Below are 27,964 nucleotides of genomic sequence, written 5' to 3'. Positions count from 1 at the left end.
GTGGGGGGGCGGGGGGGACCTCGGCCTGCAGCATCCGCCGGCCCGCACCTCAGACCCCCCCGGCGGGGGGAGGCGCAGGAAGGGGGGGGCCGGCCAGAAGCGGGCTGGGGAGGGGGGGCCGCGCAGCCCCCCCGGGCCATGCTGACTCCCGGGGCCTGACCCCCCCCCCGGGCCAGCCCCCCCTCCCCCAACTCCGCGGCCCGCCGACCGGGGGGGGGGCCCAGCCCAGCCCCCTGGGGACCCCCGGAGAGGTGGGGGGCAGCCGGGGGGGCCGGGACGGAGCGGCCGCCGGCCCCCACCGGAGGGACGGGGCGACTGGCCGCAGGGGGGGCGGCCGGGGGACCGGTCGGGCCGGGACCAAGGGCATCATGTCGTCCGGGGGCAAGGATGGGGGCGGGGGCTCCCCCGCCTACCACCTCCCACACCCACACCCACACCCACCCCAGCACGCCCAGTATGTGGGCCCCTATCGGCTGGAGAAGACGCTGGGCAAAGGACAGACAGGTGAGCCAAGGGAGGGGGCACCCGGGGTGGGGGAGAGGGGGGGATGGGGGCAGAGAGCGGGGCTCCCGGGCCCCCGAGTCCCTCTCAGAGAAGGGACTCGGGGTCCAGACTGCCGGGTCTCCAGGCTGAGGGGGTGAAGGCTCGGGCTCTGGGGTCCCGACTCCTGGGGGAGGTGAGGGGCCCAAAGGCTCCCCCGCTTTGGGGGCAGAGGTTGGAGAGTCCGGCCCCAGCGTGGGCAAGGGACCTCGGCCTGCAGCCAGGGTCCCGGCCGCAGAGAGCCCAGGTCCTTGGTGCAGTACAGCCGCAGGCTGGGGCGAGGCGCTGGCATGGGGGCGCGCCTCCCGAAGCGGCATCTCTCCGCACTGTCCTCTGGCCGCAAAGGGCCTCTGTGACAGGGGCACTGAGGCTGGGGCAATGGGGTCTCCAGCATCCTGCCCTTTCTCCGGCATGCTGGCTCAGAGTGGGGACGGGGGGGGGGGTGGAAAGGTGGAAAGGTGGAAAGGTGGACGCAGGAGGCAAATCCCTCAGGGGTGGCTGTGGACTGGGGGCGGGGGGGCAGTCGTCTTCTGTTGTTGCTTAACCTCCTTAACCTCTTTCTTGCCAGGTGGGCGGTGGGTGGGTGTAACACAGGAGCGGAACACCTGAGTTCTGGGCCAGAGCTTCGGGGACCAGGGGCCAGGCCTGGGGGAGGGTCAGACTCTGCATCCCGGGGCAAAAAGTGTGAAGGTGTTGCTGACTTCAGTTCCTGAGTTGTGGGGGAGGAAGGGGCCATGAGCCTGGACTTGAGGGTCTGAGGGAGGAGGGGCTGGGGGCTCAGACTCCTGGGTCTGAAGGTGGAGGGGGCTGGGGGCCTGCATTCCTGGGTTTGGGGCTTAACATTGGGGAGTGGGCATACCCTTGGGGTGTGCATGCTTCCAGCTGCAGCTGCTGTTTTTAAAAGATCAAAGAAAGGGCTTGAGAGGTCTGAGTTTGAGAGGAGGTGGAGGAGGATAGTCTGGGAAGGGGGCAATCACAAGATTATATTCCTTAAGAGACATGGTGTCTCCAGAAGATTAAAGGGCAGAGAACTCAAGGAAGTGATGGGCTGAGAGAGAGAGAGGTTTGTCTGAAGGAGGTAGATTGGAGGATACAAAACTATGGAGACCCAGCGAGGCAAGACGGTGTGGAGAGGTGAACTTGGAGGGGCACGCGGGAAGGACGGAGAGTCCAGGATGGCTGTGGAGGAGGGGGGAGGCAGGTAGGTGGATGGCAACCAGAAGGGACAGAATTGGACACCAAGGAGTGGAAAGAGAGTTGTGTCTGGCGGGAATGGCTGCTGTCAGTCCCCAGGAGTTCAGGTCAGGGTGATTCGGGTCACCGTGAACCAAGCCAGGAGGGGAAGAAGGAGGAAACAGGTTGGCAAGGGGGCGCTCAGGAGCCAGAGGTGAGGAGACTGCACTGGGGGTGCCCCCCACATTTTCCGTCCCATCCCCCAGGTCTGGTTAAACTCGGGGTCCACTGCATCACGGGCCAGAAGGTGGCCATCAAGATCGTGAACCGGGAGAAGCTGTCTGAGTCGGTGCTGATGAAGGTGTGTCTGTGCGCTGGGGGAGAGGAGACCCTTTGGGGCTGGGGACAGGGAGGGAGGCAAGGCTGACCGCCCGCCGTTCCTTTTCCCCCAGGTGGAGCGGGAGATAGCCATCCTGAAGCTCATCGAGCACCCGCACGTCCTCAAACTCCATGACGTCTACGAGAACAAGAAATATTTGTAGGTATTTATAGATACCCAGCCCTCCATGCATCCTCCCCGAGTTCCCAGGGTGGGACATTTCTAGAATCAAGGCCTGCAGGGGCCAGGGGAAACTTAAGCTCTCTTGGCCGGGCCACTGAAAGTCTAGTACCGTCCCTGCTGCGCAAGGACAACCCCCCCCCCACACACACACTCATAATCCTCCGTGTTCCCATGCTGACCTGGCCTGACGCTCTGGGCCGATTGTACCCTGGCAGCAGGGCAGCTAAGCCTGAGCCATCCCCATGCCTGATGGGGGACAAGGCTGATCCTTCCCCTTCCTCCCCAGCCCCCATCCCTTGTCCTGCTGCGCTGTGGGGAACACTCTGTACCGCATAATCTGGGTGCCCTCAGCCAGATCTGACTTGCTAAGGGCAGATCCCCTGCGCTTCCCATGTGCTAGGGCAGTGGGGCCTGGCAAAGGCCCAGGCTCAGTGAATCCTGCCTCTTCCCAAACCCTTCCTCTGCAGCATTGGAGAGTCCCTTCCTCCCGCAGCATAACTCTGGGTGCTATGACTGGACACCCCAACAATGGGTCTGCTCAGGAGTTCTGAGTCTGTATCTGGAAGTCGATTACCCCCCTTAGGTTGGGGGTGGGGTCCAGCTGTCCCAGCCCCAGACAACAGGCCTTTGTCCGGACTGGTGACCCAAGGGACAGCTGGACTGGGCACCAGGAGAGGGGACACCCCCGCTGCTTGACCTCGCAGTCCCCAGTTTGAACTGACTCCAGCACCCATCAGAGGCTGGATTTCCCCAGGAAGGAAGCTGACCCGGCCCCAGGCGCTCATAGGATTTGTAGTCTTCAGGCTTCCCCAGGTGTGGCGGCAGGGAGGGGCCATTGTTGCCCAGTTGGTGGAGCTATCACTCTCACTCCACCATCCTTGTAGGGAGGAGGGCCCGTGGGACTTGGTGTCTCACAGAGGAACCTCAGCCTTCCACCGAGCTCATAGAAATTGAGCTTTTGTTTTCCTGGGGCTAATGGGAATTAGAGGTTTAGCCTCCCAGAGCCTGATGGGATTTGAAGTCTTTAAAATCCAGGTGGCTGATGGGAATTAGGAGTCTGCATGTCCCAGAGCCTTATGGGAGTTGGGAGTTTTTAACCTCTCAGGCCTGAAGGGAGTTGTAGTCTTTCACTTCAGGGAAGTTGACTTAGATTGGTGCACACGCCAATCTCTTTTTGCCAACAGTTAATGAAAATTCTAGTTTCTTCATCTCAGAGACTTATGGGAATAAGAGGCTTCCCTGCCCAGGGGCTAATGGGAGTAGGTGGGGGTGGTGTGGTCTTTATTGCCTAAAGTCCTGTGAGAATCGAGGGGATCTCTTTCTTCCAAGTACTAATGAAGTTGCCTTATCTCCAGAAACAACTGGGAGTCAAAGTATTATTACTCTTGAAGTTGACATGGGAATCTGTGCTGCCAGGGGGGCTGATGGGAATTGAATTTTGACTTCCCAGAGGCCGATGAGACTGTCTCTTTCTCTCAAGGACTGATGGGAATTGGAGTCTTTGCTTCTCGGGGGCTGATGGGAGTTGTAGTCTTTACCTCACGGATGTTGACCGTTGAACTGGCACACATTGCAAGTGTCATTTCCCAAGAATAGATTAGAATTCCATTATCTGCATCCCAGACACTAATGAAAATGAGAACTTTGGCTTCCCAGAGGCTGATGGAAATACGGGGCTGTATTTCCTAGGGGCCTGTGAGAACTGGGATCCCTGACCTCCAGGTGCTAATGGAATTGCCTCATCTCCTGAGGAAAACTAGTCAGAGTGTTGACCTCTGAAATTGACATGCTGGCCAGGGCTAATGGGAATTGAGTTTCTGCTTCCCAGAGGCCAGTGGAAATTGGAGCCGCCTCCTCCCGGGGACTCATGGGAATTGGGGTCCTCTGCCTCCAGGGCCAATGGCATTGAGGGCTTGTACTTTTGGAAGGAGGAGGTCAGGCTCTTTGGTCCTCCACATGCCCCTTCCAGCCCTCTGCCCCCTCCACGTCCCCCAGGTACCTGGTTCTGGAGCACGTGTCTGGAGGTGAGCTGTTCGACTACCTGGTGAAGAAGGGGAGACTGACCCCCAAGGAGGCCCGGAAGTTCTTCCGCCAGATCGTGTCGGCACTGGACTTCTGCCACAGCTACTCCATCTGGTGAGGGGGCAGCTTGAGGGGAGGCTGGGACAAGCATTACCCAGCGGGCAGGCCCTTGGGAGCGCATAGCAGAGTGACTGGAAGCCAGAGTGCTGCAGCCTGCTTTTCCAAAATTGAGACGTAAGTCACACGTCATAGGGAATTCCCTGGCGGTCCGGTGGGACTCCATGCTTCCGCTGCAGGGGGCACAGGTTCGATCCCTGGTCAGGGAACGAAGATCATGCCAGCTGCGCTGTGTGGCAAAAAAACCAAAAGAAACAAAAAAGCTTCTTACAGCATGAACTCCACCCTTCAGAGCGTACAATTCGGTAGTTTTGAGTATATTTGCATTAACATGCATCACTACTGTGTAATTTTAGAACATTTCATCACCCCAAAAATCATTACCCTGTACCCATTAAGCAGTCACCTCCCCCCATCCCCAGCCTTGGGTAACCACTAATCTACTTCCTGTCTCTGTGGATTTACCTGTTCTGGACATTTCCTATCAGTGTGGTCTTTCGGGGCTGGCTTCTTTCACTTAGCAAAATCCTTTCAAGGTTCAACCATTCCTTTTCACTACTGAGTAATATTCCATTTTATGGCTCTCCCATATTTTGCTTACCCACTTACCAGTTGGTGAACATGCTGGTCGTTTCTTGTTTCTGGATATAATGAATAATGTGGACATATGAATATTTACATACAAGTTTTGGTCTGTGACCTATGTTTTCAATTCTCTTGAGTACATACCTAGGATCAGAATTGTTGGGGAGGGCTTCCAAGGTGGCTCAATAGTATGGAATCAGCCTGCTAAGCAGGAGATGAGGTTCAATCCCTGGCTTGGGAAGATCCCTTGAAAAGGAAATGGCAACCCACTCCAGTATTCTTGCCTGGAAAATCCCATGGACAGAAGAGCCTGTCAGGATACAATCCATGGGGTCATAAAAGAGTTGGATACAACTTAGCAACTAAACAACAACAGAATTGTTGGGTCATATGGGAACTCTATATTTAGCCTTTTAAAGACGTGCCAAAAAATAAATAAAGTACCAGCCCATTTTCCAAAGCAGCTGTGTCATTCAGCATCCCCACCAGCAGTCTCTGAGGGTTCTAATCTCTTGCCAACACTTGTTATTATCTGACTTTTTGATTCTACATATCCAAGTGGGTGTGAAGTGGTATCTCACTGTGGTTTTGATGTGCATTTCCCTGATGGCTAATGATGTTGAGCATCCTTTCATGTGCTTATTGGCCGTTTGTATATCTTCCTTGGAGAAATGTCTGTTCAGATCCTTTGCCCATTTTTAATTGAGTTATTTATCTTTCTATTATTGAGCTGTAAGAGTTCTTTATTCCAGGAATGAGGGATGACTCTAGGAATAACTCCCAAGAGTTACTTATTCTAAGAACAAATCTTTTTATCAAATGCATTATTTTTTTCAAGTAATTTCTCCCAGTTTGTGACATGCTTTTGCATTTTTATAACAATACCTTCTGAAAAGCAAAGGTTTCACATTTTGATGAAGCCAGTTTGTTGGGGTTTTTTTCCTTTTACAATTCATGCTTTTTCTGTCCTATTTTAGAAATATTTGCCCAAGGACCTCCCTGGCAGTCCAGTGGTTAAAACTCCGTGTTTCCACAGCAGGGCACACTGGATAGATCCCTGCTTGGGAAACTGAGATCCCACATGCCATGGGATGTGGCCAAAAAAAAAAAGAAAGAAAGAAATATTTGCCTAGCTCAAAGTCATAAGGTTTCCTCGGATGTATTCTTCTAGAAGTTGTGTAGTTTTGGCTCTTACATTTAGGCTTGAGGTCCATTTCAAATTAATTTTTGTATATGGTGGAGAGTAAAGGCTGAAGGTCTTTTTTTTTTTTTTGGCATAAGGACGTCCGTATGAAAAGATCTTCCTTTCCTCATTGAATTGCTTTTCAGCTCTCAAAACAAGATATTCAATATGCAGCATTTTAATGATTAATTAAGGTGCAAAATAGATGCCTCCAGATCATCTTTCAGCCTCGGTTGTTTGCACACCTCCCTCTCTGGGATATGGTATTGGAGATGGGGTAAGGATCAGGCTGAGGGGGCTGAGACCTAGGACCAAAGCTTGGTGATGAAAAGGCAGCCCATTTAAATTGTCAACACCTCGCTATTGAGAAGTGTCAGGACTCTGACATTAAAGACACTGGCCTCCAGGGGGCGAGAGTCAACAAATTTATCAAGTCTGACCCAGTTAAGGACCTCTTCCAACAGAAACTATAAAACCTTCTGCCCCACCTCCCTGGGGACATCATTAACCCTTATATCCTGAGGAGTTTGTCCCAGGATAGGGGGTGGGGGGTGGGGGCGAAGGAGGAAGCAATGATGGGCTTTAGTTGACAGTATTTTTTTTTTTTACTTATTCAGTATTGAAATATTTGATTTTTGTTTTGTTTCTGGCTGGGCCACGTGGCATCTTAGTTCCCTGATCGGGGAATTCAACCTCTGTTCCCTACAGTGGAAGCCGAGAGTCCTAACCACTGGACCACCAGGGAATTTCCTGAAATATTTGAATTTTTCAAAAAATGTTGTTTGCTTTTGGATGTGCGGGGTTTGGTGGCTGCACGGGCTTTTCCCTGGTTGTGGCGCGGTGGCGCCTCTCTAGTCGCGCTGGGAGAGCTTCCCACTCCGGTGGCTCCTCGTGCTGTGGAGCATGGGCTCCGGGGCGTGCGGGCTTCAGGAGCTGCCCCTTCTGGCTCCAGAGCTCAGGCTGCACAGCTGTGGCCCAGGGGCTTAGTTGCTCCGCGGCACATGGGATCTTCCCGGCTCAGAGATCCGACTCCAGTCTCCTGCATTGGCAGTGGATTCTTTACCACTGAGCCACCAGGGAAGCCCTGAAATATTTGAATATTTTAAGAGCCAGCTCAGTACCAGGCCTGCTTACCTCAAAGAAAGATCACTTCGCACGTATTCAAATATCTGTGGATAAAATGATACACCGTCTGGAGGTCTCCTGCATAATCATCCAGTGTGGGAAGGAGAGCGTATGTAGGGGTGGAGATTAGAGGAGATGCGCCTCGAGCTGATAACGGGTGAAGCTAGTGGGTGGGTGCATGGGGCTTTGTATATTCTTGTCTCTGCTTTGGGGCGTGTTTGCAAAGGTCCCTAACTAGAAGTTGCCAGACACGATCCCCCTCTGAGAAACAGTGAGTGGGGGTGGGGTGGGGGGTTGGTCCTCAGACTCTGGGAAGAGGGCGGAGGCCTGAGCCCCACCATCCTGTCTCAGCCACAGAGACCTGAAGCCCGAGAACCTGCTTCTGGACGAGAAAAACAACATCCGCATTGCAGACTTTGGCATGGCGTCCCTGCAAGTGGGGGACAGCCTTCTGGAGACCAGCTGTGGGTGAGTGGGGGCCCGCCACCTGCGCCCCAGGGAGCGGGTAGAAGCCCGCCAGAGGCTCACACGCCCTCTGTCCCTCAGGTCCCCCCACTATGCGTGCCCGGAGGTGATTAAGGTGAGCGAGGGGCGGGCAGAGGGGGAGAGGAGCGGGCAGGGGTTGGGGGCCCGGGAGAGGTGAGCGTCAGAGCCGGCCCTTCTCCTCCCAGGGCGAGAAGTACGACGGCCGCCGGGCTGACATGTGGAGCTGCGGAGTCATCCTCTTTGCCCTGCTCGTGGTAAGGCCGTCCTTGCCCCTCCTGCCCCATTTCTAGAACAGTCCTCTGCCTGCTGGAAGCACAGAATATCTACTTCTGCCCTCAACTCAGGGGTTGTCTCCCAGATATTTAACTGGTACCAGGAAGATGTGGGGGGGGGTATTTACCAACAGAGCAAAATCCCGGGGGCGCCCCTCTCTGTGCCTGGAGGTAACCATCCGGTCACAGAACCGTGAGAAAGTCTGGAGGGTCCCCTGGGAAGGGATGGCGAGGCCAGGAGGACTTGGAGCACTCGGGCGAGCAGCTGCTTACTAACTGATCCTAGGGTGTTACAATATCGTAGGGATTAATAAGGGGCTTCCCTGGTGGATCAGTGGTCAAGAATCCACCTGCCCCTGCAAGAGACACAGGTTCGATCCCTGGCCCGGGAAGATTCCCCTGGAGAAGGAAATGGCTACCCACTCCAGTATTCTTGCCTGGGAAACTCCATGGACAGAGGAGACTGGTGGACTACACTCCACGGAGTCACAAAGAGTCAGACGTGACAGTGACTGAACAACAAGTGGGTTAATAGAACCAAACTGGGGAACGTGAGCTCCGACCACAGGGCCTTTGCACCTACTGTCTTGTCCCTGCCGGCCCTGTTGCTCACCTGGTTAACACTAGAGTTCTTGTACCTCTCAGCTCAATCATCGCCCTTCCAGGAGGCCTCCCCGGGGCCCCCTCCCTCCCGCCATGAGGTCAGATTTCCCAGCAGGAGGCTGTCTACTCCCTGGAGGTTAACAGAGCTGTCATTGTGTGTGTAAGTCCTTGAAGGGTGTCTCTGTGCTCGCCCCACCTCTTCCAGGCACTGGATTTAGGGCCCCCTTCCCAAAAGCCTGGAGGAGGTCACCTCCAGATCCTCCATGAATTACATCTGCAGAGATGTAATTGTAAACAGGGTCACATTCTGAGGTTCCAGGTAGACAGGCATCCTGGGGGGCCACCACTCAACTTGCTGCACCCCCAGATCCCCACAGCCCTCGCTCAGTCTGGTCTGCCTAGCCCAGTCTAGTGTCGCCTCAGGCACCCGGTCACTGTAGGGCTGTTTGCTCCGTCACCAGCCTCTCCCACTCTGGGTGTGAGCAGCAGGCTGTCAGGGGCTTGCTTTGTTCACCCCTGGATCCCCGACGTGTAACGGAGGCTCGGTCCTTGTTGAATGAATGAAGATTACCTACCCTCTCTAACCTGGGGAGAAGCGTGTTTTTAAAGGACAGGCTCCAAGCTGCAGCCACAGCCTTTTAGGTGCTGGACACACCGCCCATTGCCAAATCACTGCTCTGCCACTTCAGAGCCAGGCGGTCTTGTGCAAATGGCTGGATGCCTCCGTGCCTCAGTTTCCCCATCTGCAAAGTGGAGACAGCTCCCCACCTCCCGGGGCTTGTGGCGAGGCCTGACCGTGTCACTGTGTGTAAAGCGCTTAGGCACTCGTCTGGCATACGCTGAGCTCTGTGTGTCAGGGGTCCTGTCATTCCTCATGCAGGGGGCTCTGCCCTTCGACGACGACAACCTCCGCCAGCTGCTGGAGAAGGTGAAACGGGGCGTCTTCCACATGCCCCACTTCATCCCTCCAGACTGCCAGAGCCTGCTGCGGGGGATGATTGAAGTGGAGCCCGAGAAGAGGCTCAGCGTGAGTTGGGGGACGGGCGTGGAGGGCCGGTGGGAGGGGGGGACAGAGTCCCCGGGGCAGCCATGGGGACAGGTTTCCAGGACCCGGCCCTCCACCCCCGAGGCAGCAGCTGGGAGCGGGGCTGCGGGCTGAGCCCCATCCTGGGTCCTGCCCACCTGCCACTCCAGACTGGGGAGGAGGAAACACCACACACAACATGCACACACCACACCACACGCACACACACACACACACACACACACACGCGAGAAGACGCTTGTGCATAGTGGACACACCACACCACACCAGACACACACATGAGAGGACGCATGTGCATAGTAGACATACCACACCAGACATACACACAAACGCAAGAGGACGCATGTGCATAGTGGACACACACCACACCACACCACACACACACAGACACACACACAAACACGAGAGGACGCATGTGCATAGTGGACACACACCACACCACACCACACACACACAGACACACACACAAACACGAGAGGACGCATGTGCATAGTGGACACACCACACCACACCACACACACAGACACACACACACACAAACATGAGAGGACGCATGTGCATAGTGGACACACCACACCACACCAGACACACACACACACACAAACATGAGAGGACGCATGTGCATAGTAGACACACCACACCACACCAGACACACACACACACACAATCATGAGAGGACTCGTGCATAGTGGACACACAACACACACGCACACAGACACACACACAAACATGAGAGGACGCATGTGCATAGTGGACACACCACACCACACCAGACACACACACACACCACACCACACCACACCCACAAACATGAGAGGACACGTGCATAATAGACACACCACACCACACACACACATGCATACAAACACCACACACACACACAAACGCAAGAGGATGCATGTGCATAGTGGACACACACCACACCACACCAGACACACACACCACAGCACACCACACACACACACACACACAAACATGAGAGGATGCATGTACATAGTAGACACACCACACCACATCACACACACACAAACGCATGTGCGTAGTGGACACACACCATACCACACACATATGCACACAGACACACACACCACACCACACACACACACACACATACACAGAGACAGACACACATACACAGACACACACACAAACATGAGAGGACACGTGCATAGTAGACACACAACCACACCACACTACACACACACACACACACATGCAAGAGGATGCATGTGCATAGTGGACACACACACCCACCACACACACAGACACATACGCGAGAGGCCGCATGTGCATACTGGACAAACACACTGACACACTGACACACCCCACACCAAAAAAAAAAAAAAAAAACACATACCACCCCCCAACTTGGGAGGGCGCATGCGCATACTGGCCCTTGCAAGGCGGTGTGGAGCGTGGGCAGGATGCCACTGCGCATGCGCATGCGAGAGATGTAGCCAGCCCCCTCCCCGCCCCCGCCCTCCGCAATAGTCAGGCTGCGCCACTGGTGTGGTGTGTGGCAAGTCGCCCCTGCGCCACTAGGGGGAGACATGAGCCGGCGTGCTGCCCGCCCTTTGCGGGGCGCGTTAGGGACCCCCCAACGCCACCTAGGCAACTTTAATTGCGCACGTGCTGTGTTCAAACGACCTCACTTCTGCTTCTCTACCAACCACGCCCCTCACAGCTGGAGCAAATTCAGAAACACCCCTGGTACCTGTGAGTATGAGGGAACTGGAGAACTGGGTCCTAGGGGGAAGGAGAGGACCCCAAATATCAAGGGCCCCCAAAGTAGGAGAGCCCGCTAGGGAGCGGGGTGCCAAGGGTCCTGAATGAGGAGGGGCTGGGGGTCTGGACTCCTGGATCTGAGGTGGAGGTGTGCTGGGGCCCTGACTCCGGGGTTCCCAATAAAGGAGCAGGCTGGGACGGGGGACCCCAGAGCCTCCGCTTTAGGAGACGTAGGAGACGCCCGGTTCCCTATGATTCTTCTCCTCTCCAGGGGTGGGAAACACGAGCCGGATCCGTGCCTGGAGCCAGCCCCGGGCCGCCGTGTGGCCATGCGGAGCCTGCCGTCAAACGGAGAGCTGGACCCGGATGTCCTGGAGAGCATGGCGTCACTGGGCTGCTTCAGGGACCGCGAGCGGCTGCACCGGGAGCTGCGCAGTGAAGAGTAAGACCCCCCGATCCTGGTAGACACCCTGGCCACGTGGGGTGAGGGGGTCCCCCCGCAGTCTGCCGGGCACCCACAGACAGAGACCCTCCTGGGGAGGCCTGGCCACTGGAAGGGCCGTGGAGCTGTTCCAGGGGGAGCCAGGCGGAGGTGGGTGGTAGGACCAGTGGGGAGAAGAAACGATGCCAAAAACCGAACAGGTGCTGAGGACAACTCAGTGCCTCACACAGTGCTTACATGTAGCAGGTGCTCAGGTGTTCAAGTCAAAGTGTTAGTTGTTCAGTGGTGTCCGACCCTTTGCGACCCCGTGGACTGCAGCCCGCCAAGCTCCTCCATCCATGGCATTCTCCAGGCCAGAATACTGGCGTAGGTTGCCGTTCTCCAGGGGATCTTCCCCATCTAGATATTGAACCTGGGTGTCCTGCATTGCTGGCAGATGTTACTAACTGAGCCACATTGAAAGTGAAAGTGAAGTCGCTCAGTAGTGTCCGACCCTTTGCGACCCCGTGGACTGTAGCCCACCAAGCTCCTCCATCCATGGGATTCTCCAGGCAAGAATACTGGAGTGGGTTGCTATTTCCTTCTCCAGGGTATCTGCCCGACCCAGGGATTGAACCCAGGTCTCCCACATTGCAGGCAGACGCTTTAACCTCTGCACCACCAGGGAAGCCTTAAATACAAGAATACAGTCTCTCAGAAAACCTCCTATAGAAACACAGAACTTCAGATCCAAGTACTAACATCAGAGATTTCAAGGGAGGAAAGGAGCCGCATTAGCATCATTTTTATATCATTAAGTAAAGTGAGGCTGAGATATATACTGGGACGAAGGGACCAACCCTGTTGATAGAAAATGGAGCCATGGACAGAGAGCCTGATGCACGGAGCCCCACAGAGCCACAGACACAAGGAGGGGATGAGACTAACGCTGGGACCTGACCTCTGACCCCAGTGCTCTCCTGCCCCCACCCCCCACAGGGAGAACCAAGAGAAGATGATATACTACCTGCTTTTGGATCGGAAGGAACGGTACCCCAGCTGTGAGGATCAGGACCTGCCTCCCCGGAATGATGTTGGTGAGAAGGGCAGGCCGGGGAGTCCAGACCCCAGATTCCCGAGGGAGGGACGGAGGGGCTGCAGGCCTTGAGCTTCTAACTTTAGATTCCCTGACTTGCCCTGAGACCCTGGTCAAAGCCCCTCTCCACTCTGAGCCTGTTTCCACGTCTGTACGAGTGTCATGCCCAGCTATTCCAGTGCACCCTCTGATCGGGATGATACTCTCGGCCCGCAGACCCGCCTCGGAAGCGTGTGGATTCCCCCATGCTGAGCCGTCACGGGAAGCGGCGGCCAGAGCGGAAGTCCATGGAAGTCCTGAGCATCACAGATGCTGGGGGTGGTGGCTCCCCGGTGCCCACTCGACGGGCCCTGGAGATGGCCCAGCACAGCCAGAGGTGGGAGCCCCCGCCCCTCCACTGAAACGCACAGCCCTGGGTGGAGAGAGAGCTCAGGGCTCCAATGCTGCACCCACCTCAGAGGTGCCATGTGACTGGGACAAGCCTCCTCCCCTCTCTGGGCCTCACCTCCTCATCTTGCAGGAGTGTGGAAGGGAAAAGGCACTGAGCCTTCCGAAACCCTCCCGCCTGATTCTTTTCAGATCCCGTAGCGTCAGTGGAGCCTCCACGGGTCTGTCGTCCAGTCCCCTGAGCAGCCCAAGGGTAAGGCCAGGTCCCAGATGGATTAAGGGGGGTAAGGGAGTGAAGACCCTGTGGAACAAAGCCGAAGCAGCAGAAATTATAATTCCCATGAAGTCCTGGGACATTGCCTCCTTGTCCCAGAAGAGCCAAAGACCCGAGGCCTCGTTAGTATTTCAGTCCACTGACTGACCGTTTCCCAGGTTAACAGGGTTGGGTTTTCAGTGTGCCTGAAGGGTCCTATTTATTCATTTAACCAGTTAGTTGAGCACCTATTCTGTTCTTGGCACTGCTGGGTTTACAGTTCCTGACCATAAAAAAGTCCCTGCCCAGCTCAACAATGGGAGTGGGGGTGGGGGTGTTGGGGAAATACTTGGACTACAAGTTCCATCATGCTTTGGGGTACACCCCTGTATGTGTGTGCCTGGGGGGCTCCTAGGGTGTCCTGGGAGTTGTAGTCCGCTCTCTCACTGTACGCCACTGCTCTACAGAGTCCGGTCTTTTCCTTCTCGCCGGAGCCTACTGGAGATGAGGCTAGGGCTGGGGGCTCACCGACTTCCAAAACGCAGACGCTGCCTTCTCGGGGCCCCAGGGGTGGGGGCGCCGGGGAGCAGCCCCCGCCCCCTAGTGCCCGCTCCACACCCCTGCCTGGCCCCCCAGGCTCCCCGCGCTCCTCCGGGGGGACCCCTTTGCACTCGCCCCTGCACACGCCCCGGGCCAGCCCCACTGGGACCCCAGGGACAACGCCGCCCCCCAGCCCCGGCGGCGGAGTCGGAGGAGCTGCCTGGAGGAGTCGTCTCAACTCCATCCGCAACAGTTTCCTGGGCTCCCCCCGCTTTCACCGGCGCAAGATGCAGGGTACGGGCTGCCCTTTGAGGCTGAAGGGGCTGGGGACGTGGACTCCTGAGTTCTAATGTGGGTGGGGGCTGGGGTCTAACATCTGGGTCCCCAGGAAGAACCAGGCTGGGGGCCTGGACTCCCAAGACCTATGAGAAGGTGCTGTTGGGAGCAGAGATTAAGATGTTGGGTAGAGGCAGGTCGGGCCTCCAACTCTGGAGGAGGAGCTCGTTGGAAGGACACGCCCGATCAGTGCTCCTACTCACCTTCCCATTGGCTCATGGCTAGCAAGCCCCAACCCCAGAAGGTGTGGCTCAACCAGGGGCCACAGCCCTGGAGAGAACGTCACGCAGCGTGCGATCTTTTTGGGGTTTAACTGCTGGGACGTGAACAGACTCTGGGGTCTGGAATCCCTGGGTGGAGGTCCCTGCTGGTCTGTGTGCTGGGCACCAGGTGATGGACACGTGTTGACCTTGCTCTCTCTTCCCCAGTCCCCACTGCCGAGGAGATGTCCAGTTTGACGCCAGAGTCCTCTCCAGAGTGAGTCTGACAGGGAAGGGAAGAGAGGGGACGGAGGGGCGATTCCCTTAGCCTCCTCCCAACCTACCTCCAACCTATCTGCTCCCACTCAGGCTGGCAAAACGCTCTTGGTTCGGGAACTTCATCTCCTTGGACAAAGAAGAACAAATATTCCTCGTGCTAAAGGATAAACCTCTCAGCAGCATCAAAGCGGACATTGTCCATGCCTTCCTGTCGGTGAGGGGCCTGGGTCCCCATGCACCCTGGCTTCCACAGAACTACAAATCCCAGCAGCCTGTGGGGTTCACCTCCTTAGTGCTGGCCTGAGTTCCCCCTGGGGCTCATGGGATTTGTAGCTTTCTAGCCAGAGTTGGGGGTGGTCACTGTGAGTACATGGAGGCAGGTATATAGCGCCCTGAGGCCTGGAAGTGAGAAATAGGAGACAGAATTACTATTCCCTGCATGTTAGCCTCCACTGAGGACTAGTGAGTTGCCATTCCGCTACCACCAGATCAGAGATTGGCAAAGGAACTATCCAATACTTTTTTTAGTGGACTCTGGGGTTGTCCACTGGGTCCTGTGATTCTTTGCCCTAGGGGCTCATGGGCTTAACGTTTCTGAGACAGATGTGACTTTGGGCAGGGTTTGTGGAGGAACGAAGGAATTCATTTAATGTGGTCCTCAGGCCTGGGGCTGGCACCAGATGTGAAAGTCCATATTAACATGGGATTCAGTAGCTCAGTGATTTTTCTGATGCTCTGTTTATAAGATAGAGAACACTACAAATCCCAGCAGGCAGTGGGGCCCCCCAATGCCTCTTCTGTTATCCTTTCCCCCTGGTGGCTCAGGGGATTGGTATTTCCTGGGCCAGAGCTGATCAAGGGCTGCCCACCTGTACCTTGGAGTCGGGTCTCTGAAATCACCCCTTCCTCTTGTGTCCGCCCCTCTCAGATCCCCAGCCTCAGTCACAGCGTGCTGTCACAGACCAGCTTCAGGGCTGAGTACAAGGCCAGCGGTGGCCCCTCCGTCTTCCAGAAGCCCGTCCGCTTCCAGGTGGACATCAGCTCCTCGGAGGGTCCAGAACCCTCCCCCAGGCGGGACAGCAGCGGGGGCGGCATCTACTCTGTCACCTTCACGCTCCTCTCTGGTAAGTGTCCTGGGCCGCGGCTGCCCCCAGCCTGGTGTGCGGGATGCGCAAGACAGTGGAGGGCAGCAGTCCTCTAAAGTTTCAGCTTATCAAATCTGAAGAGACTAGTTTAGACAGCCCTTCCCCAGACACAGTTATTCCAAAAGAGTTTACTTAACGGCACTGATTTATGTCTGTTTTATTTACTGAAAAGTTTCATCACATCTAGTTATTTTTCTTGCTGACAAACTTTGTGACAGGAATAAGATCTTATTTATTTGAAGCCTAGATACAATAAAAATATTATGCTTAATGTTGATGACTCTAAAAACATGTCTGTATTAATTAATGCAACAAACTTAACCTAAATTTAGTACCAGGTGTTAATGCTATCCTGAATGTTTCCCAGTTCATGCAAACCTGAAAGTCCTTAGGGTTATTTTCTTTTCCCTTTCTGAGCATTTACGTAAGTGCCTATTTTCCTGTAAGCCAATAAATAGAATTCATTTACAGATTAATTTTGGCCGTAACACACACCTACAACACACGCATATCGATGCATACAGATGCACCAATAGACTGCCAATAGTTTCCATTTCAAAATTTCAGGCAGGAGTCAGTTACAGTAAAGTAAAACCCAACAGTTACAAAAGAGGTTGGATTCAGATCACCTATCTCCCTCTTGTTCTCTCTTTCAGAGTTACCTTGCCTTTAATTTTCAGTTTACTTTTTACATTTAAAAAAATTACTTTTCAGTATTCGTGTGCTTGTTTATGTAGCTTTGTCAGGCTTTAGTTGCAACACACGGGATCCTTGTTGCTGCACTTGAACTCTGGTTGTGCTGTCCTGGCTCAGGCCTTGCTCCGATGCACGTGGAATCTTAGTTCCCCAACTAGGGATTGAACCCGTGTCCTCTGCGTTGGCAGGCGGATTCTTAACCACTGATAGCACCGGGGAAATCCCTCAATGAGACATTCTTGGAATTTGGAAAACTTTGGGGGCTTCTGCATACGAATGAAAATAGGAAAATGTGATGAGAGCTCTCTAAAATTTTACAGTTTAGAAGTTTTTCCAATCTGAAAGATCCAAGAAGCTAGCCCTACAAATATTTTCCCTGCTAACCTAATTTTTAAGAGGGAAAAACTCTTACCACTGTTGTTTCCAGTACACCCTGCAGGCAGAGGTCCAGGAGACTGCAGGCTTTTAACTGTGTGTGAAAAATCCGTTTTAGGGTGCTGAAAAGCCCTATGTTGGCTATTTCAGGGCAGGATTTCCTTTAATTCCCAATTAAGTAGTTGCAAGCATACATAAGCCCAGCTGGTATTCCCATCAGTGGCTGTCTGTATGGGAGCTGTTTGGCCTTTGAGGCGCAATTTCCCATTATTAATTTCGTAGCCTAATTCAGATATGAAATATGATCTAAGCAACTTTCTGAGGGCACTGTGGCAAATTGCCTGCGTGCTGCTTCTGAATCCAGCCAGGAATTACCTGGGTTACTTTTTTCGACTTTTTAAGATTTTTAATTAAAAACTGTTTTTTGGCTGCGCTGGGTCTTTGTTGCTGTGCGTGGGCTTTCTCTAGTTGCTCGCTGCCTGTGGTCCTCTGACTCCTCACTGTGATGGCGTCTTTTGTTTCGGAGCACAGGCTCGAGGGCTTGCGGACCTCCGTAGTTGTGGCACACAGGCTTAGTTGCTCCGTAGCCTGTGGGATCTCCCAGACCAGGGATCAAATGGACCCCTGCCCGGTAAGGTGGATTCTAAAGCACTGGACCACCGGGGAAGCCCCCAAGGCTGCTCTTGACTGCTTGTTTCTCCCAGGTCTCACACCGCCTCCCTTCCCTAATTAACCACTGCTTGAATCGGCCCCTTGGAACTCAGGGAAGGTCATGGAGGCTGAATGAAGGCTGTTTTCTGTAATCAGAGAAATGTGGGCCCAGAAAGTCTTTGTGCCCAGGAGCCCCACAGGGCCCTGCCTGGTATCATTAAGAGCTGAATAACTCAGTCTCTCACTTCACTAGCAAAAGTTTCTTTTCAGACTATATAGCAACTTGTTCAATTTTGAATTTAAGTCAAATTTAACAAAAACCCAGCCAGTTATGTTTCCCTGGGCCTCTTGCCCAGACACCCAGGTCCTGCCTAGGAAATGCACTGGAGCCCCTTCAGATTTCAAGCCTTAAGTGAAAACAGTGCAAATAAAATTTTCAGGATCATCAGTCAAACAGTGAGAGCTGGGTAGCAGGAGAGCTCATCAGAACACCTGAGAAGTACCGAGAAGCCCGTCGGGGCTTCTTAGCTCTGGTTCCGGCGGACTCCCGGTGCCCTCTGGTGGGTGCCTGTCATATCTGGCCAGTTAGGCCAGCACGGCAGATGAAAAGATGAATCTGTTGATTAAAGAAAAAAATGGAGGGACTTCCCTGGCAGTCGAGTGGTTGAGAATTTGCCTGCCCGTGCCCGGAACACAGGTTCAATCCCTGTTCCGGGAGGATCCCACTTGCCGCGGAGCAGGTAGGCCAGTCTGCCACAACTACTGAGCCCGGGCTCTGCAACCAAAGAAACCTCTGCATTGAGGACCACAACTAGAGAGGGGCCCCCGCCCCCTGAAACTAGAGGAAAGGCATGCACAGCAGAGAAGGCCCAGTGAAGCCAAAAATAAATAAGTCTTTTAAAAGAAGAAAAAAAATGGAAAATTTTACTGGAGTCAAACAGCACTATAAGCCGGGAGTAGCCGCTCAGGAAGTCTGAGAGCTGTTCCGCTCGGGAGCGGTCCATGCGCCGCTATATGCGTTTGTGAGACAGAGAGCCCTACGGGAAATGGCGTGTTACTGACGGTTTGCACGATCCAGGTGCAGAGCGGGTCATGGATCGTGGGTCATTGTCAGGGTTAAGAAGGTCGCCTCCTAAGCAGGTGTGCTCAGTGCAGGCGCATGATAGATACACACCAAGGAGGGCGGAGGAGGCCCAAACGGGCGGAGAAAATTTGTCGTGTTTGAATTTTTTCCACTCTTGCCGGAAAATATGGATCTTGCTTCATCGGTCTGTTGCCCTGGCCCTTACAGGTCCCAGCCGCCGGTTCAAGCGGGTGGTGGAGACCATCCAGGCCCAACTGCTGAGCACACACGACCAGCCGTCTGTACAGGCCTTGGCAGGTGGGAGCGCCCGCGGGGGCAGGGCGGCGGGGCAGAGGGGGCACTTCCGGTGGCCAAGTGCTGCAGGGGCTTTGTGTCACCCGCGAGGCACCAGACCTTCCCAAGCCTGAGAAGGCCTCACCACAGAAGGAGGGGCCCTCCAGGGGTCCCTAAGGGGACCACCGGTCTCTGTGTTGGAGGTGGTGGAGCTCCCTGCCACTGGAGGCTCCTGAACTGTGTTCTGGAGGAGGGTGACCAGCTGTCTTGCTCTGCTGGGGACAGAGAGGTTCCCAACACTGAGGACTTTCAGTGCTAAAACCAGGACAAGGTGGTCGCTGTCTCGCAGACCCTGCTGGGCCTGGCTTTCACGGACTCTGGCCTCTCCCTGGGAGGGGGCGAGGTCTGTGCTCTGGGGGGAAGGGGCTTCTCTGTGCCCACCAGCCCTGGTCGTCGGGAGCGGAGTCCCCTAGCCACCAGGGATCAAGGAGGTCAAGGTCACAAACAAACTCTGTGGTTCCAATATCAATTTATTATCACACAGCCCTGGAGGTCAGAGGTCCCACACAGACAAATGGGGCTAACCCCAAGTGGAGGGCCGCCCCAGTAGGCAGGTAGAGGAATTCTGCCCCGTTAGTCTGCTTCTCCAGGGCAACCAGAAGCCAGGAAGGCCCACTGAACCTCTCTAGACCTGGCTGCCGAGGAAAGGTGCCTTGGCAACCAAAGTCCCTTAAAGGGGACAGCTTCAGAGGTGTAGGGCCCACGGGGCCCTGGGGTCCGAGACTCGTGCCTTCTAAGGGGAGTGGGGCAGTGCGGGGACCTCCGACAGCCCCAGGGAGGGGCAGCCCTGTGGGCTGCTATGGCAGGAAGACCTCCAGCGGTTAGTGTCTCTTAAGGGGTGTTCTCTGGTACGGGACCTCAGCTCTTGTTTTGGGCCCTATGGAAACTGCTGCCTGACCACTGGGAACCAGCCCTGGCCAAGTCTGGCCAGTGGCCCAGTCTGGTCCCACAGAAAGTTGCCCCAGTCATGCAGGCGCTGCTGGGAGAGCCAGAACAACCTGCTGGGGGCTCCCCAAGGGTACCGAAGGGAAGGGGGCGCTTTGGCCACAATCCGGGGCCTTGGAAAGTCTCATTAATCAGAGTCTCTGGGGCTGTCTCCTGAGCTGGGCCCGCCAGGACTCCCTGGGGCTTGGTCTGGTCTCCAAGACCCCAGGCTGGAGGGCTGCGCCCTGTTGGTGCAGGGCAGGCAGGCAGGCCTCGTGGTGGCTGGCGTGAGCCCTGGCAGTTGCCCCCCGCCCCCTCACCACCAGAGGTTTGGCAGCCCTTCCTGAGGCCGGACCGCTTCCTCCCGCACAGACGAGAAGAATGGCGCCCAGACCCGGCCTGCTGGGACCCCGCCCCGAAGCCTGCAGCCCGCGCCTGGCCGCCCAGACCCGGAGCTGACCAGCTCTCCCCGCCGAGGCCCCCCTAAGGACAAGAAGCTCCTGGCCACCAACGGGAGCCCCCTGCCCTGACCCCAGGGGGCCGGGGAAGGAGGGGCGCCCCCTCCACCCCCCTTCCCTGCCCCCCAACTGTGAATCTGTAAATAGGCCCCAAGGCATATGTGGGGAGGGGGGAAACACGACACACCCGGCCCTGCCCTTCGGGGATGGGTCTCCGGGGGCCATGCCCAACGAGGGGGGGTTTCTGGGGGGACTGCGGGTGGGGGAGCCGTTTCTATTTTATTTATTGATTAATTTATTATTTTATTTATTGATCAATCTCTCTGCGGGGTGGGGTGGGGGAGGGATGGGGGCTGGTTGGGGTGGCTTAGCAGATCCGGACAGACAGGGCCGTCTGTCCTCGTGTGCCCAACTCCCCCTTCCTGGGCCCCCCGCCCCCCAGTCCTCTGCCTCTGCCCCCATGACCTTCTGTACCGATTTGCTCTCCGGAAGGAATTCTGATTTCGCGTGATCCTGCCTGCGTCCGTGTCTCTGATTCCGCCGGCGGTAGCAACAACAAAAAATTAACAATAATAATAATAATAAATATCCTTGATCAGGGATGGCTGGCTGGCCTTGGCCTCTCGCTTCCTGGGTGGCCCCAACTGCAGGGGCGGAACCAGATGGCAGGGACAGGAGGTGTGAGGACGCTGCTGGCTGGACAGCTGTTCACAGCTGGACGTGCAGGGAGGTGGGGGAGTCCGGCGGGGGGCGGAGGCTGCCAGAGTCCGGCTGGAGACACAGGGTGCAGCCGTCCAGGCGAGAGAAGTCCACGGCAAGGAGGCCGAAGAGGATGAACAGCAGCATGGCGACGACCCACTCGCAGATGGCCGAGACGGAGCGCATAGACCAGGAGTGCAGGACGACCACTGGGGCCAGGGTCAAGGGCGCACGGCCACAGGGAGGAGCCAGAGCCGGCAGGGCGCCCGCCCCGACACACCCTACCTGCTCGGCAGGAGCAGCCCCTCTCACCCAACAGCCTCCCCCCTCCTCGGCAACTCCTCCCAGACACTCTCAAGGGGGCCCTCCTTGTCTCCCCTCTGTCTCCAGCCGCTTCCCAAATATTTCCCATTGCACTTTCCTCCCGTTTGCGGCAGCATTCCCACTGTCTCAAAAATGCTCCTGCCTCCAACACCACACGGTGTCCTAAAGACACCCTCCGGCCTCATGGGGGCTCAGACGGTAAAGAATCCACCTGCAATGTGGGAAACCCGGCTTCAGTCCCTGGGTTGGGAAGATCTCCTGGAGGAGGGAGTGACAACCACTCCAGTATTCTTGCCTGGAGAATCCCCATGGATGGAGGAGCCTGGCGGGTCCGCAGGGTCACAGAGTCGGACACGACTGAGCGACTGACACTACAGTTAACCTTGCCTGGCGGCCTGTGCTTGCAACTTTCTCCCCCCACCGGTGGCTTATAGGCCCCTCCTACTCACTCCAGAGCCTTCTTCCTAAACTCTTCCTCTTTCCGGGTGCCCCCACCTCCATGACAACCCCATCCATTCCCGTGCCCCAGCAGGCCCTTGGGAATCGCCTTTACCCCCTCCCATCTCCACCCCTGGCCAGCTGGTCACCTCAAGTCTTGTCTGTCTTGCTCATCTCTTTCTGGTCTGGTGTCTCTACTGCCCAGCCTTGTCCCTTCTCCAGCTCCGCAGTCCCAGCTGTTTATAAAATGGTTCTGTGACCACTGGCCAACACACCCCCCCAGCTCCGGCCTGGCAGAGTCGCCCCTCATTTTCTGGGACCACTGCCCGCCTCACTGAAGCACTCTTCCCCTCGGCCAACCCAGCTCCGACTCACCCCTCCTAGATCAGACTAGACATCATTTCATTCATTCAAGGGTTTTTAGACAGTGAGGAAGGCCAGTACCATCCTCTAGCCCCACTGATCCTCAGACAAAGTGTGTGCCCCCAAACACAAGTGCTGACCCCGGCCCTCTCCTGCTCACAAGCTTTCTGGGGCTCCCTGTTGCCCTCAGGCAGAAGCCCAAGCCTGTAACCCCTCACTGGAGAGCCTGACCTCGGCCTGGCAGCAGCTTTATCGCCTCCCCTGGGCAGCTTCCCTCTCCCATCCCCCCGCTCCCCCGCAACCACGTACATGAAGAGGCAGTCCCCCGACCCTGCACCAACCTCCCAACGCAGGCTAGTTCTGCAAGACCAGCTCAGAGCACAGCGGGTCTCAGACCCCTCCATGGCTATCCAGCCCCTACCACGCGCAGCTGACCATCTTACGGTCCTATCTCCCCCTCCCCCACAGTCAAGGGATGTTTGGGGCCCTTGGACGAGGACCCTGTAGCCAAACAGATCATGAGCACAGGCGGGGTTTGAGAAGGGCCTCCTGGACCTCGTGGTCAGTTTCACCCGCCCCTGCAGAGGACCTGTGCTGGTTCTGCAGCAGCAGTTGAAGAAGGCTGAGTTCAGGAGCCAGCCCTTCCTGCCCGTTTCACGGGATCCAATCCACTGCTCTGGGAAACTGGATCACCACCTCCAATTTGCTGGGAAAGTGGATCCAAGTCTCTGAAGGGATCCACTGAGGGCAGCCCACCCAGGGCCTCGCTGGTTCCCCCCGGCCTCTTCCGGATGCCAATGACCTCTTGGGCACCCCTTCCCACCCGCCCCCACAGGGGGCAGCCATCTCCAGGGTTGACCCCGCCCGCTCTCCCTCAGGGCACTCTGCTAATCAATAGCAATCACTGTTCTGATAAAGGCAAGGCCATTCCACAGATATGGAAACTGAGGCTCCGAGACTGGTTTGGCTCGCCCAAAGGTGTGGCGATCTGGTGGGTTCTGGGGTGAGTCAGAAGTGGGTTGGAGTCGAGGTTCTACCCAGAGGAGTGCTGGTAAACGTGTGACAACCAGCTCAAATTTGTAACACACATCTGTTTCTGGGGGAGAAACCACAGCCACCTCCACCATTTCAAGCTGCTAGCGTGGCTTCCCAGGAGGCGCTAGTGGCCTGCAAATACCTAAGAGACGCAGGTTCGACCCCTGGGACGGGAAGGTCCCCCAGAGGAGGGCATGCCAACCCACTCCAGTATTGCCTGGAGAATCCCATGCACAGAGGAGCCTGGGGCTACAGTCCACGGGGATCACAAAGAGTCAGACACGACGGAGCACTAGGGCACAGTCACAATATTGACTGTTTACCTGTTCTGTGCCAGGCACCCATCTAAGCACCTCACATGCTCCTTCACTCCTCACATTCCTTACCATCACCTTCATTTGATAGATGAGGAACCTGAAGCACCAGGAAGTTAGGAAAGAAGAGGAGTCCGCCACCCACCCCCAGCTAGTACACTGAGGTGGTGGATTCCAACCCAGGCAGCACGCCCGCAGACCCGGGACTCGCTGAGAATCCTCTGTAACGCCGCCCGCAGGGAGACCGAGGCTGAGGAAGGAAGGGGCGCCCAGGACGGCACGGCAGACCCACCCCATCGGAGAGCCACCCTCACTCCAGGGAAGGATACTGGCCACCTCGAGGACAAAGCAGGCGCTGCAGAGCACCAGGCGGAGTGGCCCGATCCAGGGAGCCCCAGGCTGGGGCAGGTTCTTCATCCGCCAGGAGAGGAAGAGCTGCAGCCAGAAGTATAAGATTCCCACGAAGAAGGCCAGGAAGGCGCCTGTCAGGTGTGTGGACCGCTGATTCTTCTCCTGGGAGGCGGAGGGCGCAGATTTGAGGGGCGGACGTGCAGAGAGCCAGGGGCTGGGCCCACCTCCACCAGCTGTGCCGGAAGACTGCCTGCCATACTCAGTGACAGGCGTGTTGGTTCCTCGCACTGGCTGTTCATTGTCCGCTGCACCCACGAGGGCCCCCCATTTAAAGTTGCTGTTTCCTGCTGGCGCCTCTATCCCTAAAACAGCGCCTGGCACATGGTGCGTCCTAAGTGGCTTCAGTCCTGTCTAACTCTTTGCGACCCCATGGACTGTAACTCACCAAGCTCCTCTGACCATGGGATTTTTCAGGCAAGAATACAGGAGTGGATTGCCATGCCCTCCTCCAGGGGATCTTCCCAACCCAGGGATCTAAGCCCCATCTCTTGTGTCTCCTGCATTGGCAAGTGAGTTCTTTACCACTAGCACCACCTGAGAGGCATAGTAGAGACTCACAAATATTAGGAGAATAAATACTTCATTCTCAGCCTTGGGAGGAGAGAGCAGATTATTGCCACTAAGGGGGTAAAAATTGGTTCCTGGAGGCTAAAAAAAAAAATCTTAAACATTGCAATGGTTTGTGCTTTACTGATATCATTTGTATTATATTAAAAATTTTAATATGAAATATTTCATGGGTGAAGGGATGATTAGGAGAAAATGTCTAAAAGAGGCTTCCGGAGAATTCCCTGGTGGTTCATTGGTTAGGCCTTAGCACTTCCTGGCCTGTCCTGGTGGCTTAGAAGGTAACGAATCTGCCTGCAATGAAGGAAACCAGGGTTTGATCCCTGGAGAAGGGAACGGCTACCCATTCCAGTATTCTTGCCGGGAGAACCCCATGGACAGAGGAGCCTGGCGGGCTACAGTCCAAGGGGTCGCACAGAGTCTGACAGGACTGAGTGACTAATACTTTCACTTCTTTCAGTGGGGGCACAGGTTCAGTCCCCGGTGGGGAACTAAGATCCTGCGTGCCAAGTGGAGTGGCCGGAAAAGAAAAACAGGAAGGCTTCTGAGTGGAGGGCAACAATGATTGTAGAAAAAGAAAGGCTAAGGAACACGGGAATACATCAGCGAGTGAATGACTTGCTATGCAAATATGATGTGGAATTTTTACTAAGTTGTAGGCAGCTCTTGTCTAAACACCGTAGCTTCCCTGGCCCTTTGGTAAGAGAAGTTTGGTGTCAGAGGTAACCACAATAGAAAAATAAAATGATGGGGTAAATAAGAAAGATTTCTCCTATCACTCGCCCATCTACTTATTCTACCAATACCTGCTGAGCTTCGTGGTTAAGTATGTGGGCTCTAAGAGTCAAGGAATCTGGGTTCATCTCTGACCACCAAGAACCTGATAATGAAGAAATATCTCTGGCATTTGACCAAAAAGAACCTCCCTGGAGTTCTTGTGGGGATGGATTAAAATGACCCAGCACAAGGCAAAGCTAGGGCCTCCTACAGAGTGAGCACCCATCCACAGGGCAGTCCAGCGGTCAGGACTCCCTGCTGTCCCAAGGGTCTGGGTTCCATTGGTCTGGGAACTAGTATCCTTAGTTAAGCCGAGCGGTGCAGCCAAAAAAAAAAAAAAAAGAGAGAGAGAGAACTGAGAAATTTCATCATTAAACGGAGAGGTACGGCAGAGAATGACCCCAGACTCCTAGGGGTCCACGGAATGACTACAAAGAGCCTCCTACGCTAGAGAGCGGACCTCATCACTGCCTCCACGGCCTGAGAGCCACAGAGAAATACAAGTCCCAGGAGGCCGTGCGGGAAGCAGCCCTCCTCGATGAGGACTCTGCGCCCCGGGGGATGCTGGGAGTTGTAGTCCCACACTCAGGCGGGCTGGCCTACTCCGTCTCACCTGGAAATTGCCCACTATGGAGGTGCCCAAGGCACAGAGGAGCCCCGTCCACAGGATCACCTGGTTATGCCACTTTCGGACGCCCCAGTCCCGAAGCTGGTAGTAACGGAGAATGCAGATCCAGGCAGCTGGGAGGAGAGGAAGTGGGTGGGAGACGGGAGCCCCAGACTTGGGGGTAGGGCGTGGGTCCAGGGGTGGGAGCCCAACTCCAGGATTTGGGGGTGGGCGGAGGAGGCAGGGACACCGACGGTCCTGGCTGGGCGGGGCTAGCACCGCAGGAAAGGTGCGCAGAGCGTTTACCCGAAGCGGCTCCGACGTTGAGCACCTGGCTGAAGATGCAGCTCTGGGGGGGCACGTTTCCACACACACTGGGGGGAGATAAAGGCTCACCTCCTTGCTCCCTCCCGATCCCGGCCTCCCTGCCGGTGCCGTGATTACCTGATGTAGGGGAAGCCGTCGGTGAGGTTCACGGCCTTGTTAACCACAGCCAGCGAGAACCTGGTGGGGGGCGCAAGGTGAGCCAAGGGCTTGCCAAGACGCTTTTCTTTCTGTTTCCAGCACAAACCCAGGCTCTATGCTCCTTCTCTCAGGCCCAAGAGACCAGCCCCTCCTCCAGACCCGGGGGTCCAGACCCCCAGCCCCTCCTCCCCAGACCTGGGGGTCCAGGCCCCCAGCCCCTCCTCCAGACCCGGGGTCCAGATCCCACTCTTCCTCCCTCAGACCGGGGGGTCCAAACCCCCAGTCCCTCCTCCCCAGACCTGGGGGTCCAGGCCCTCAGCCCCTCCTCCAGACCCCGGGGTCCAGGCCCCCAACCCCTCCTCCTTAGACCCCGGGGTCCAGCCTCCCGGCCCCTCCCCCCTCAGACCCAGGGGTCCAGACCGGCAGTCCCTCCCTGCTCAGACCCGGAGGTCCAGTCCCTCAGCCCTTCCTGGCTCAGACGCAGGCATGTCTCCTGCCTCTAACACTCACACAGTCCGTACCCTGGTGGCACAGTGGATGGGCATCTGCCTGCCCACGCTGGGGACGCGGGGGGTTCCCTCTTTGGTCTCAGCAGATCCCGCCTGCTGCCGGGGACAAAACCCGAGGGTGCGCCACACCTCCTGAGCCTGCTGCAACTACTGAAGCCCAAGCACCTAGAGCCGGCGCTCTGCAGCCAGAGCTGCCACCAGGAGGAAGAGTCCCCCGCTCACGGCAGCTAGAGAAAGCCCGCGGACAGCAGCCAGGACCCAGCACAGCCTAACATAAGTAAATAAATGGAAGAACACAGACACACACTCACACGGTCCAGATGCCAGCAATAGCCCAGAAGGCCAGGCACATGGGCAGCAGAGACAAGTATCCCCACATGCCGGGGTCTGCAGGGGAGGAGAGGGAAGGGACTGAGGTCAACACTGCCTCTGCGTCTGTCTCAGGTGAGGAGTCAGCCCTAAGGGTTTAGGTGTGTCGTATTCTGGGACTGTCTTTGAGGCCCTCTTTGGCTCCCAGGCATGAATAGTGTGTAAGTGTTCAGAATGATAACACCAGCTCTGTGCTTGGGGCACTTTCGCTTTTTTTTTTTTTTTTTGGCACGGTCCTTTATCCTGATGTCCCAGTATCTCTTAGCTGTCCTGCCCCCACCCAGCTCTTGAGTCTCTCCAGCCCCTCCTCAACTGCCAACCTCTGCTCCCCCCCCACCCCCTCACCCCTGTGCCAAGTGCTCACCGGTCCAGGCTCTCTCAGGTTCTCTCGGTCCTGGGGCCGCGTGAGAGTTTGGGGAAGAAGGCTGAGCGGTGGAGGCGGGACTGTCAGCGCCCCGGCAGAGCCAAAG

The 27,964-nt window shown here is 56.0% G+C and overlaps 2 protein-coding genes across 3 annotated transcripts; one reads left to right on the top strand and one right to left on the bottom strand.

Moving 5' to 3' along the window:
- The first annotated feature begins 10 nt into the window (after positions 1-10).
- Positions 11-21,218, top strand: BRSK1 (BR serine/threonine kinase 1). 2 transcript variants are annotated; one of them, XM_027978786.3, is made up of 19 exons: positions 11-504; positions 1,980-2,074; positions 2,166-2,251; positions 4,271-4,411; positions 7,659-7,775; positions 7,854-7,887; positions 7,979-8,047; positions 9,549-9,695; positions 11,398-11,429; positions 11,710-11,880; positions 12,859-12,956; positions 13,172-13,331; positions 13,535-13,595; positions 14,063-14,429; positions 14,900-14,948; positions 15,041-15,164; positions 15,879-16,074; positions 19,109-19,198; positions 20,531-21,218. In XM_027978786.3, the coding sequence occupies exons 1-19, from the start codon at positions 369-371 to the stop codon at positions 20,686-20,688; spliced, it is 2,331 nt and encodes a 776-aa protein (XP_027834587.1). In that variant the 5' UTR covers positions 11-368; the 3' UTR covers positions 20,689-21,218. The 2 variants fall into 2 exon arrangements, with proteins under 2 accessions (XP_027834587.1, XP_027834588.1); XM_027978787.2 differs by lacking the exon at positions 11-504 and having other exon boundaries at positions 2,166-2,255.
- TMEM150B (transmembrane protein 150B) lies at positions 20,877-27,918 on the bottom strand. The gene is made up of 7 exons (XM_004015423.6): positions 27,859-27,918; positions 27,437-27,512; positions 26,596-26,655; positions 26,458-26,525; positions 26,158-26,285; positions 24,119-24,302; positions 20,877-21,524 (listed from the first exon to the last, which is right to left on the bottom strand). The coding sequence occupies exons 2-7, from the start codon at positions 27,502-27,504 to the stop codon at positions 21,325-21,327; spliced, it is 708 nt and encodes a 235-aa protein (XP_004015472.4). The 5' UTR covers positions 27,505-27,512; positions 27,859-27,918; the 3' UTR covers positions 20,877-21,324.
- Between the last annotated feature and the right edge of the window lie 46 nt (positions 27,919-27,964).

This window comes from Ovis aries, chromosome 14 (genome assembly GCF_016772045.2).
Source record: "Ovis aries strain OAR_USU_Benz2616 breed Rambouillet chromosome 14, ARS-UI_Ramb_v3.0, whole genome shotgun sequence".
In the NCBI taxonomy this organism is placed as follows: domain Eukaryota; kingdom Metazoa; phylum Chordata; class Mammalia; order Artiodactyla; family Bovidae; genus Ovis; species Ovis aries.
This window is presented reverse-complemented; position numbering and strand designations above follow the sequence as displayed.

Excerpts from the sequence above, each read along its gene's own strand:
- BRSK1 (XM_027978786.3), top strand. The coding sequence starts at position 369 with ATGTCGTCCGGGGGCAAGGATGGGGGCGGGGGCTCCCCCGCCTACCAC. Across the intron at positions 4,412-7,658 it reads TGCCACAGCTACTCCATCTG|CCACAGAGACCTGAAGCCCG; the intron begins GTGAGGGGGCAG and ends ATCCTGTCTCAG. Across the intron at positions 14,949-15,040 it reads ACGCCAGAGTCCTCTCCAGA|GCTGGCAAAACGCTCTTGGT; the intron begins GTGAGTCTGACA and ends GCTCCCACTCAG.
- TMEM150B (XM_004015423.6), bottom strand. The coding sequence starts at position 27,504 with ATGTGGGGATACTTGTCTCTGCTGCCCATGTGCCTGGCCTTCTGGGCT. Across the intron at positions 26,656-27,436 it reads ATTGCTGGCATCTGGACCGT|GTTCTCGCTGGCTGTGGTTA; the intron begins GTGAGTGTGTGT and ends GCCCCCCACCAG. Across the intron at positions 26,526-26,595 it reads GACGGCTTCCCCTACATCAG|TGTGTGTGGAAACGTGCCCC; the intron begins GTAATCACGGCA and ends ATCTCCCCCCAG.